At 42.0% G+C, this 13286-nt stretch overlaps 1 protein-coding gene across 2 annotated transcripts in view; it reads left to right on the top strand.

The window, feature by feature from the left end:
• LOC139614123 (peroxidasin) overlaps positions 1-3852 on the top strand; it is a 54623-nt gene extending 50771 nt beyond the window's left edge. For both annotated transcript variants that reach the window (XM_071471283.1, XM_071471282.1), the window contains one exon: positions 1029-3852. In XM_071471283.1, the coding sequence (XP_071327384.1) occupies positions 1029-1172 (144 nt within the window). In that variant the 3' untranslated portion in view covers positions 1173-3852. The remainder of the gene's footprint in view (positions 1-1028) is intronic.
• Positions 3853-13286: the final 9434 nt, after the last annotated feature.

The raw sequence follows: 13286 nt of genomic DNA, 5'->3' as shown, positions 1-13286 counted from the left end.
CACACGCACGCCACTTAATCCTCTCATATTTCACACCGGAGAAGCCGATCATGTGTGAGTATGTCCGTGTTTCTCAGAACCACGTCCCTGCGAGCGGTCGGCCCAGTTTAAATGCCCCAGTTTCTCTCTTGTCTGGCGCTCTTGCAACTGTTTCGCCTCTTCCAGCACCTCTTGGCAGTACCCTCGTCCTGGCACCGGTGTCTCCCCACAGTGTGTTTGTGTGCACCGGCCACTTTTCTGCCTTTCATTTTTTTATCTCTGACACTTTTTCGATGCCAGCTGCTGGCACAGGTGATAGCAGCCGCGTGCCAAACCTGGCTGCCTCAGATCCTCTTCAGCCCTCTGTGACACAGTTTATTTTGCTCAGCACATCTGATAACACACCTGTCAGTTCCTCTTTTGTGCTTCTCTCTCTCTCTCTCTCTCTGTCTCCCCTTGGCTGCCCCAAAACTATCTTCTTCCACCTTCTGCCGCCTCTCTGTAATTGGAGGATTTTTTTTTTTTTTTTTTTTTTTTTTTTTTTTGGAATAATTGAATTTGGCAGGTGGAAGCACAGTGAGAAGGCCTGTCTGGGAAAGAACAGTTTGGTTCAACACATCATGTTGTTGCTCTGAAACAAAGCACCTCATTGTTCTGTTCGGCCCTGTCGTCCATCACTTCAGCAGAGGCTTGTCATGAGCAAAACGTTTCAGTTACTGTTCTGCGCAGAACAAAAGCAGGAGACAGTGCAAACAAAGTGTCTGCTCACCTCATAACACACAGACTGAAATCATCCTTTAATGTGTTTCTGTGAAGTTATAATTATTATCATTTTTGCTCTGCTGTACTTAACATGTTCCGGTTCCTCTGTTCTGTTTTTTTTTTTTTTTCTTTGCTGTTACTTGATGTCTTTGTTGCAGCTGGCCACTCTCCCTACAGCGATCATGAACATTTCATCTAATCTAATCTAATAAGGTAACTGACCTGTTGCCCCTTCTTTGCCCCCCCCCCCCTCCCTCCCCCTCCCTCCCCCTCCCTCCCCCTCCCAGGATGCCCAGGTGACCTGCTTTGTGGAGTCTTGTCCACCAGCCAAGTGCAAACGGCCTGTAAAGTTAAAAGGCGCCTGCTGCCCGGTGTGCCTGGAACAGCCAGATGCTGACAAGCGGCAAGAAGCGGACACCCACCACGACTAACCCTCAGGACCCCCTGACAAACACACTCTAGTGTCTGAAAGTCTCTCACACACACACACACAGACATCCAGAGAGAGGATGAGACTCTTGAAGGTGTGCTGATCTGCAGCCACGGATAGCCTCGATAGACCCAATAGCCTCAGTTTTTGTTTCGTTTCACTTTGTATTCTTTTTCTTTGATCAGTGGAGGGGTTGATTTTTTTTTTTTTTTTTTTGTTCTTTTTGGCCTCTTGCCCTCTCCAGGACCAGCAGCCTGAGGCTCAGTTTGAAATCCTCTGGCAACAAGCCAGCAATCACTAAATGGATTTATTTCTGAACCAATGGGTGGATGCATGGATGAATGGGTGGATTGTAAACAAGACGGACAAATCTCTCCTCCTTGCTTGGAGTCCACTGAGACCTCTGAAGTGTAACAAACAGCCACTGTGTGTTTGCTCTGCTGCGACTAACACTTCGTGACAAAACGCAGGGGCCAGTTGCCGTCGACAAGCGGGAAAGGGAAGTAGATTGAAAAGGCGGCAGCCGTTACGTTGTATCACAAAATTTTCTCAGGTTAGAGATGCCGAAAACTGGTGCTATTTCCCCCCTTTTTTTTTTTTTTAATTAATGATTTAATCACTAAATACAAATCTTCAGTATTGTCTTTTGTATACAAAGCAACCTATATACACTCAGTATAAGCCTTTTAATGATAAATCACAATTGAGAGGATTGTTTTATTCAAACTAAAAGACTTCATGAATAGAGTTACTTCATCTTTTAATCCACGGTGCTTTATATCATGTTATGAATATGTTTTGGGTTTTTTTTGCTTCCCTTTTTGTATAAGATGCATTTACATATGAAGATAATGTGAAGCCCTACAAAAATGTTTGTAATGCAAAAGAAATGTCTACTGATTACTGCTCCTTTATCCTTGGACAACTTCTTAGTAAACGTACTTCTTGTCTCGGCTGGCCTGTCCTGAACTTGAGTGAGGTGGAGCCACACGGCGCTCCCCGTTGCAGGACACTCAATCCAGCTGTTGCACTGTTGTGCTTCTTTTCCAAGTGTCATTTTGCTTTCAGAAAGCAGTGAAAGAATATCCATTTTTACCACTGTAATGTTGTGAACTTTGTCCCAGTATTTTTGCTCAGTCTTCTAAAGCCAAATGTATGAAAAAAAATGATTTAGTAACTTCTAATATTCCATAAATAGCACATGTCTATGTATGAAACTATGTATGAATGTTGTAACGAGGTCAGGGTTTTAGCCTTTTAGTACTGCGAACTCTACCACAGCAGTATTCATCTTCTGACCTGCTCATAGTTGTTTGTTTTATTCATGTTTATTCATCTTTTAGTCCACAGACTACAGACAATTGAAGGACTGCTACCATGACTGTTGACTGTTCTTTTCTGCTTTTGTGGACCTGCTCTCTAGCCCCACTTCACCAAGGACACGCTTGTATGCATGCCTTTGTCGAGCATCAACTTTGTCTCGCTTCTTCTCCCTTTGAGCTTTTTCTCGTGTGTGTTGAGTTGGATGTTTCCGGCTGCAAGGACCATCTTCAGTGTTGATAAAGGTTAGGAACGCTCGGCCTGTTTGCGTTTCTTTGCTGTGTTGAAGAATTTGGGACCGGGGTGACATCATTCAGCTGAGCATATGTGGCGCGCAGGCTTTCTCTAGCCCTCTGACCCTCATTCCACTGTAATGGAAGCCATATGAGAGGGGAAGCCAGGGTGACGCTGGGGGATGGGTGCTGATGATTGGAATACAATGTCAATCAAAACAAGTCTTCCCCATGTTGCTGTTGTTGAGACAGATTTATTTCGCTGACTCCTGTCAGCTGGTCCTCCACAAGTACTGTACATAAGACAAATGCCGCTCACTGTACCCCATGCACTGGCTCACTTAGTGTAACATAAGTCACGTTTTTGTTTTCCTGTTTTGCTTTGCTCCTGATTGTGTTGAAGCGGCTGCAGCTGCAGTGTTCCTTTCCATTGTTTTCTTTATGTGGTAACGTCCTGAGCAAGCATCTGTCACTAAACAGAAATAATACTCTCTGGAATGTTCCATTCAGGATTCCAGATGGATTATGGGGCTGGCAGTCGCACTGGTAAATTGGTATCATATCACATGTTTGAATATACTGGAAAGGTTTGTACATCAAACTGTGTGTTTACAGTTGTGTATTTTTCTCTCCTTCGTTGCATCCTGACTGTGGCTTCTCCAACAACACCAGTAACATCATGTGCTCTGAAGTGTCTAATGTTTTACTGAATTTAGTATTTTGATGTAATTTCATAAACTCTGTGAATGAGTGAGTGTGTGTGAGTCTCAGTAACAGGCTTAATGCATTTTGGCCCAAGGTTTGGCTGCCAAAGCACTGTGAGCTCTCTCTGTTACCAGTCTTGATTCATATTTCTGTTGTATTAGTTCATTTTTGTTTTCTGTTTTCATCATGGGTCACTCTCTTTTCATTTCCCCTTAAACTCCCAAGTGTCAATGGAATGCACTGCTCTGCAAGACTGAACATGCTTTACCTACACTGTCCCTTAACCAGTGGTCAATGTGGATATAGTAGTACCTGTCATGACATTTGTATTGTATTGTACGTTTGCCAAAGAATGGTTTGCACTGTAATGTATGCCTCTCAACAGTAATAATAAATAAATAAGCCACATTTGAATTACAGTCACACATATTGGTGCCTGGTCTTCTTCAGCTCCCATGGGTGGCAGAAGCTCACCACTGAGCTACAGACGAGATTAATTGTAAAGATGCAACTGATCATATCCATCTAAAATCAGTGCAGTCTTGTTCTTATGGAATCTAGTACTTTGCACTTGACTAGTTTCTACACTTCCTTGGGAGTTGAAACTGCGTTTTGATGTTTGATTTGAGGACTGTGTCATACTTCCAGCTCCTGTTGTTTTTATTTAATTTAATTTTTTATTTTTTTGTCACCATGTCCGTGGCGTAAGGCTGTAGGGCAGGCACCGCTAATCAGCCAGTTTGTCAGTCATTCGGTTCAGCACTTTGCTCCAGACTGAAATATCTCAACTATAGGATTGATGGTTTTGTACAGACATTCATGGTCCCCAGAGGATAAATGCTACTAACTTTAACGATCCCCTAACTTTTTACAGCGCCATCATCAAGTTAAAATATTCCCTTATCCTGTGAAATACCTCTAAATCTACATGGAGCTTTTACACTTTACACCCAAAGGAATCCTGAAGACTTTGGTGATCCTCTTATTTTCTCTCTGTCAACACGGCGAGACTGACAGTTGCAGTTTTGAGTGAAAAGTCTCAACAACTATTGGATTGCCATGAAATATGAAATATCCATACACCCCTCAGGATGAATACTAATAACTTTGGTGACCTTCCCTTTTTTATCATCAGGCTAAATATTTCAGTTTATGACCAAATACCTGCAAAACTAGTGACATTCCCATCAGCCCCAGCTGTACAGCTGTGGAGCACAACTGTTTAAGTCTAATTAGCAAATGTTAGCATACTAAGACTGAACTACTAAGGTGACAACGGTAAACATATTATACTGTACCTGCGTCAGAATAATATTAGCATTGTTAATTGTGAGCATGTCTGCATGCTGATGTTACTGCTTCTCTCAAAGCTCCATTAGACAGCAAAATAAATTCAGCCCATACTCGGGTCCCATGCTTGTTTCCTTCTGGGCCCAAATCTGGCCCATACACAGCGTGATTATCAGATGCCACTTCCACATCTGGACCAGTTGTGGCGCACACACAGAAAGTGTGAGTCACTATGGGAGGATAACAGCCCAATCTGCACAGACATGGAAGGATATGTTTCAGACTAAAGCTGAGGACCCATGCATACAGTGGGCCGGAAGTTTCATTGTGGTGCCTGATAGGTACTTTGGATTTTCTAACTTGTGAAAATGGTGACCGATGAAGGAGGACAAGTCAGTGGTGGTGTAATTTTGATGTTGCATGAAACAAGAGGGCACACACAGGAGAGTCAGATGTTCAGTTTCAAGTAAAGTGAGCAAAGATAGCAGACAGAAAGCAGATACTTTGGTGGGTGACAGTCACGGTCATGTGTTGCCATCGTCATTTCAAGTGAATGCACAATGTGCTTGACCGGGATTTCATGTGCTACACCAGCGAGTATACTGTGTACACTGTGTACTACATGTTTGCGTACCGACTGAAGTATCCGATTTGAGACAGCATCAGTCTTGTTCTGCCTTATACGGTTTTCTGCCTGGTTTTTACATGACAGACAACACTCCCTCTAAAGCAGACGTAGACAAACAAAAAGCAGCTGCGAAGTGTCTGGGGACTGATGTTTGCAATGTGAGTAATATTAGCCATCGGAGAAGCCTGGGAACATTGACCCTGTGATGTTACGCCTGCCTCAGACTATTATTCACATGTGTTGTCTGGAACACAAACCCACAAACGACACACTGCATTTAGATGTGTTTTTTGTGGCAAATTATCTCTGCTCTGGAATTCTTTGTTGTTCAGATCAATACTTGTGGATCGATCAGTACTTACTGGACCAAACGACAAAAGTTCTCCCCGTTTCTCTCTGCTTCCACCTACCTCCATGTACATCTTCCTACTGTCTTTCTTTCCATCCACGTTCCTGCCTCGGTCCTCTATGCTTCTCCCTGTAGAGTCAGTGCTGGCAGCCGGGGCCATGAGTGGACTGAGGCTCTGGAAACAAAACTGGACCAGGAAATGAGGTTTCCAGTGGCTGCACAGATAAAAGAGCCTTCATCTTCTAGCCAGGCAGGAAAAGACATTATCACCCTGACAACAAGAGACCTACCTTACCCAGAGTAATAGGTCTATTCCTGGGAGATCAAACATGAACACACACACACACACACACACACACACACACTTACACTTCCTCTGGGTTGTTCCCATATCTGCTGCTGAGTATCCCTTTCCTTTACCGTCAGCCAAAGGTCTGGGCTGTTGTTTGAATGAAATCTCCTTTGTTTACTTTGGAGGGAGATGGGCAGTCTGATTATGTAAGTGAGAAAGTGCTGTAGGTGGCTGGAGCCAGATGCAGGCAGACAATAGGACACACACAAACACCAGTCAATAAACCATGAATCAGCCCACAAAATCTGCTATGCAAATGAGACTGAAGCATCTATCCTTATAGATCTGCATCTCCATCCAATACTTTTCAAATCATAAAGCAGTCTACAGGAAAGAGGCAGAGGATTGTGCCTTTTTTAGTGTGTGTGTGTGTGTGTTGGGGGGGAGTTGGACAGGACACTAGCCTGCAGCTGCATAAGCCTAGCTACTCAGCAAGCCTCTCACTTCCCACTCATCACATACTGGAATTTCATTTAGGCAATTGGCTCTCTGCATTGCACCTCTCACTCGCCAAGGTGGGGAATTCTTTCCCCTTGCTAATGGAACGTCATTCTCATTTCCAGAGCGAGGTGGATGAAAGAAAGAGAAGTGGTGTCCCGCTGAGGGAAAATAGGTTTTGCATCCCGGGACTCAAAGAACTGCGGCGATGGCTTGTCACCCCCAGTGGGTGGGAAATGTCATGAGATGGCTTCCCGCTAGTGTTTTTGGCTCTGACACACAAGCCCACTGAGTTTACAGTGCAGGTGTTTGCACAGGCAGTTACATTAAAACAGCCTGGAAAGGTGACCTGCTTGGATCCAAAAAGAATGTTGTCCATTGGCAAAATATCTCAGCAATTAATGTGATACTTGAAGTTATTTTGAAATGAAGTGAAGTTAGATTTTATCACAAATCACAAACTTGCCTCAAGGGGCTTAACAACCTATATAGCACACAACACCCTTTTCCCCCAAACCCTCAAATGACACTTTTTTCTTTATACCTTGTGTTGTTCATTTGAGACAGTGCAGCAGCAGTGGAGCTTATATGTGAGGTTTGTCCTGGTGGTAGCACAAGAGGAACTGAATAAATTCAATTGGAATACATTTTTTTAAAGATATTTTTTGTACCTTTATTTGATAGAACAATAGAGAGTGACAGGAAAAGGGCAGAGAGAGAGGGGGAATGACATGCAGGAAAGAGTTAGGCTGGTCGAGAGTCCAACCAGCAACTCACCGGGTAAGAGAATTTGCGCTCATGTGGTACATGCCCTAACCACTCAGCTATCAGGTCGCCCCATGGAATGAATTTTTATCATTTTTGGTGACAGTTCAGAGAAAGAGTCAGGCGAGCACAGAAAGTATCCTCAACTTCAAAATCATTGTCTGAGTATCTTTATGTAAGTTACACTGCAATCTGGCCAGTAGTATTCAATAGACAAAACTAATTGTCCATTCATTACTAAGTTGATAAGTTAAAGCTGCACTAATCTATATTTTTATATTAACAATGGATCAAATGATTATGTGTAATGTGAAAGAGGTCACTCGTAACGACAAATCCACAAAGAATTACTGCAACTCTGCACTTCCCCTCAGCTCTATGAAAGTTTTTAAGTCTATTCTTTTGGTTTTCCTGCAAACTTTGCTCACATCAGTTATGTTTCCCTCAGGGAAAAGGGAACTGTCTTCAGTGAGAAACCTCTGATAAATGTACTGTACGCTGCCTGTACAGCAGACAGACAACATTAGCGATCAGCCAGTGCACATAGTGGAGCTTCTAGCAGCTAAAGAGCTAGATATTTTTCGCAGGAGTTAGCAAGGTAATGAAAGAAGCTAAAAGAAAAAATAAATATTTGACAAAGTGCAACTAACCGTTCATGTAATAATTGCTCTTTGTCTGGTGGATGTGTTAGAAATTGTTTGCAAACACTAGTAGTGTTGCCCCTGGTAGGTTAAAAATGTAATTAACTCACCTTTAATAATAATGCATGAGCCAACTCATTGCTAAACTTGTCTCTCAACAGGACAGTGTGACATGACAGATGAGCCTTCTACTTAAAGCTGCTCCTTATCAAAAGTGCCCCAGAAGTTACGTTTCATATTAATATGAACACTTTTGTAAAAAGGAAACAACTTCAACATACTGATTTTTGATGAGGCTGGAGTTCCTGTTCATGCCAACTGACTAACCCTCCCAGGCCTCCCATGTGTCATCCAACAAAGTGCTCATCATTTTTGAAGATGACATAAGGGTTGGCTCAGGCTCTTATGAAAAATATTTGTTGCTCAATTAAATTTGACATTTTGAGATCTGAGGTAATATGATGTGTAGATTTGTGGTTAAAGGTTAAAATGTATCTAATTTAAGACCATAATTATTGTACCTGAAAAACACACTCATTCTATAAGCAAACTGCATGGCATCCAGGGATGTGTAGACCTATAGATTTTGATAATACTATATCTGATGACATGGCTATACTGGTCTTCAGTCTTTCACAAATATGTTTTCTTGGGTGTTAGCATGATACATAATGAAAAACTTCTTGTATCTGGTATTTTAAATATTCAAAGAAGTCAGTTGCCATAACTTTCCTAACTTGCCTTTATTGATGCTAAATTTGATCAACAGTTATAGTAATGGGACGACATGTATTGTTAAGTTTCTCTGAGACACTGACACATGCTCAGTGGAAAGGTTGTGCTCATCAGACCTGGCAGAAAACTTATCGGCCTCATTTGTAGTAATTGCCCCCTCAGGAGGTCCCTCTGGTGATACTACAGTCACTGAGCTCCAGAACATTCCAGACAGCCCTACTGTTGTTGCCTGCTTTTTTCTGTTTACATTCCCTCTTTACCTGTCTAGTGTGGAGATTTAATCACAGCCCTGGTGGGACCAGCTGCCAAATTTTCCCACAGAGACACATCTCTCAGATGTACTATACATGGTACACACACAATGTGTTAATGTCCATGTGCTATCTCATCTGATAGAGTATATTGTCCACGTCATACATACATCTCGTCTGATTTAGTTGTAAGAGGCTGCTGTGTAATGTTAAACACACCAAGCTGTGGTCTAACTGCCCCAGGGAGAGTACAAACTGGAACACGGAGCTGTTGTTGACAGAGTGTAAGACAAAGCACATAGGCTGAAATTTCCATTAATAACTTAGTGTGCTGTGTCTGTGGCCGTTTCAGTTTTTGCTGAAAACAACCATAACAATAAGGAGATAACTGAAATGGGGCCATTCAAAAGGTCTTAAATTCTCACCTCAACCCTTCCAATTTGTTTAACTCACAACAAATGTTTCTGCCTTTTTTTAAATTTTTTTATTTTTTTATTTATCTATCAGCTCTCTTGCATGATTTCATATGCTGTTTCAAGACCAAAAGAGAGTGCATACTGGACTTACATTCATCAGGTGGCCAGAAACACAACTGCAAATGAATGCTGATGTGGCTCTGTGTCTGCTGAATATGTAAACAGTCCACTACCATGTTAGCAGCAACTACTTAAAATTTGATATGTCAGTCTTGTGTGACAGATATATATTATGGTCCAAAAGCTACCAGAGTCAGCCTTCCCAATTTCCAAGTAAGTATTCTGAATGTACTATGTCCTATGAACTATCATATTCCAAGAAACAATGCAGAGGGCACTCTGCTGGCTCAGAAAGTGATGCCCTCTTCCTTAAATAACATGTTGAGCCTTCAAAAACTTTAGCATTCAAGTATTTAGCTCATGTCAATTAAAGTCTTCAGAGGGGTCAGTGATGGGGCAAACATTGGAATTAGGTCAATGGGGGGAGGAAATACTGTACCTCAGCCATATGGGCAAGGTACTTACTGCCACTTATGGACAAGGTTTTGGAGTTGACTACTTACTTCTAATTAATCTCATTGTTAACTTGTTCAAATCAAATCAAATTGTTTTAACTGCAGTGTATCTGCTTGTATGGTTTAGTCATTAACAGTATGTTTGTAATGGTGTGTGACTGTGTGTGTGTGAATGTGTACATGTACAGGCAAAGGTTGCTGGTTTTGGTGGTTCAGCACTCACCAGATTTCTCTGTTGCATTCCTCACTCCCTGATGTCATTTTCAGCTTTTGTTGTTTCCAACTCCCAGCGTTTAAGTTACACTAATTTGATTTACGGCTGTAACTAAGCACCAAATAGAGTGCTACATTTGACCCCTTTCCCCTCCTGGGGGGACCTTCTCCCCCGTATGAAAACACCAAACACCTTTCCAGGGTCTGTTAACTGTAATTGCCGAAACAGAATGTATCCTGTCAATGAAATATAGACAAAACAGGTCAACAGATCAGAGGAACTAAGTTATCTTCAATGACATCCAGCATAGATTCGTTGTCCAATATGGGATTGTGTTTTCTCTGTGTGTGATAGCTCGGCATTGAGTTGAGAAGAACATACAGATACGAAGTAACTGTTGTTGATAGGAAGCCAAGCTAATCTCATGTGAGGACTGGCTGAGCGCCTCACTGGCAGATGACTGACTGGATGACTCAGTGCGTGACCAACTGACTGGCTGACTGATAGGCGCACTGGTTGATTTGCCCGCATTCCTCTTTGGACACCAGCGGGGTACAGTCTGACCCAGCATGATAATCCCCTCACTGCCAGGACCCCTAATCAGCTCTTCTCTTGACCTGAAATGGGCTAGCTAATGGGGGGAGCCAACCTGACACAGTTAAGGAATGCGAGTTCACATACACACAAGCACATTCACACCCACTGTGATGCCATAAAGAACTATCTGTCTACAAAACCTCTACATCTTCTTAAATGAAAGATATTCTGGACTTGATAAATGACTTGGCTGGCATTTTATTCTCAAATGTTGGGAAATTTTAGATTGAGGTGTGAGTAAAGTGCTTTAAATGGCCAAAACCACCAAGAGAGAACTGGATGCTTTGGTTACATGAATAATTCAAAACATGTATACAAAGGTTTTTATTAGGGGGAATTCCACTGATATGACATACCTCTGAGGAAGGATGAGCCAACACCCCAGCTGCGAGCCGAACACTGTCAGCGGTGTAGGATTGATAGAAGGCGCTAAACGAAGGGGAACTCCTCTCTGTTGCGATATTTAAGATACAAATGAAAATATTTCAACACTGCCATATGCTTCTGTTTTATACCAGATAGTGGCTGACTCTGTGCTGGATCCAAACTGGTGGATCCATTACCCTAGTTATTACACTGTGCACAGCTCTACAATTCAATAAGGTGTCAGCCGTTATAAACAGTAAAATATACTTGGTTTATCATGAGGTTGTTGTAACCCATGTAGGGACTAATTAGGCCAGGAGAGGACATCTGTTGAGTAAGCAGTCCTCCAATGTGGCCCAGGACGCATTTGTGGTCACACTGCTAAAGTAATGCTGCCACATGGCCCAGACCACCTCCAAATGTGGTCTGACTGATTGGATCTCAAACGTACCCTGGGTGCATCCCTGCCCAAGTTGTTATGGTTAGATCATCCATAAAGCCTTTTATTGAAGGTTGTCAGTTGCTGGATTCCATTATCAAACCTCTAGACTCCTTCCGTACCCTGCTGCTGAAAAACACCCCAACAGCATGATGCTGCCACCACCATTCTTCACTGCTGGGATAGTATTGGGCAGATGACAAGCAGTGCCTGGCTTCCTTATAACATCACACTTAGAATTAAGGCCAAATAGTTAAATCTTGCTTTCATCAGGCAAAAGACAGGCTCAGACACAGCCTGAGAGTCCTTTAGGTGCTTTCATGTGTTTTTCACTGAGGAGAGTTTTCTGTCTGGCTACTCTGCCTTAAAACCCAGATCAGTGGAGTGCTGCAGTGATAATTGTCCTTCTGCAAGTTTATTCATCTCCACACAGGATCTCTGGAGCTCAGCCAGAGTGACAATCAGGTTCTTTGTCACTCTGCCTCTCTTACCAAGGCCTTTTTAGGTTTAGTTTGTCCAGGCAGCCAGCTCTAGGTAGAGGCCTGGTTGTTCCAAACATCGACAGAATACGAACAAAATCAAACTGACAAGGAATGAAGGGGAACACAGAGTCTAAATACACAAGGGGGTAACAAGACACAGGTGAAACACATCAGGGTGGAGCAGGTAATCACAGAAGTGGGAGACACACTGGGGCAGGGGCAGCAATTTCAAAATATAACAGGAAATAACAGATTCCAGGATGTCACATGGGGCAGATCATGACAACCACTTTGAGGTTAATAGCCTCTGAGTTTTTTTCTTGCAATATTTACCCCTTGCAATAATTTCATTACATTTCTGACCTACTATGTGCCTAATACTTAGTCGAATAAAACAGAGTAAGAAAAGAAATCATATGACTTCTCTTTTGAAGTCCTTATACTAGCTGTCAGTTGGTTTTGGGATTGATTTTCAGATCCTACTCATTACATTTAAAGCACTTTATGGCCTGACCCCAGATTATATCTCTGAATTACCCTCCCCTCATCAACCTGCACACAGACTGAGGTCAGGCCACTTCCTGGGAGTTCCTACTGCGAGACTGTGAACGAAAGGGGACTAAGCTTTTTCTGTCAGGACAACATTTATTTGTTTATAGTTTTTCGATGATATATCTGTGTGAATGTATGTGTATTTTTACTGTTCTTGATCTGTCTCCCTTATAAAGTAATTTCTGATTTTGATATGTGCTATAAATAAAAGTTAAAGGCAAGTTATCTATCTATCTATCTATCTATCTATCTATCTATCTATCTATCTATCTATCTATCTATCTCTCTCTCTCTCTCTCTCTCTCTATCTATCTATCTATCTATCTATCTATCTATCTATCTATCTATCTATCTATCTATCTATCTATCTATCTATTTTAATGGTTGTAATATAAAGTTGGCCAAAACACTCAAGTAAAGTACAGGTACCTATAATTAAAGTACAGTACTTAAGTAAATGTACATAGTTACATTCCACATTGCCTGATATTACCTTCAAATTAAACCAGTTTTGTACTTCTAGTGTTAGCCTACACCAAGACACATCCTTGAGCTCTGACTAACGTGCTGAGGATGAATTTTTGTTCAATATTTTAAATCCTGTTGTCATTCAGCCTGTTTAATTACATCCATGTTTACAAGCTAGAAGTTTCCTTCTTCCATGTAGAGGTGTTAATTTACAAGGGTGTTACAAAACATGGACAAATGAATCTCTATCTTTAACACATAATCTTCAAACTCAGCTGATTATACCGAGTCACCATTGC

Source organism: Trachinotus anak, unplaced genomic scaffold (genome assembly GCF_046630095.1).
Source record: "Trachinotus anak isolate AG129_WGS33_773 ecotype Australia unplaced genomic scaffold, CSIRO_AGI_Tana_v1 ptg000033l, whole genome shotgun sequence".
NCBI lineage: Eukaryota > Metazoa > Chordata > Actinopteri > Carangiformes > Carangidae > Trachinotus > Trachinotus anak.
Note: the sequence above shows the minus strand (reverse complement) of the source record. Positions and strands in the feature narration are given on the sequence as shown.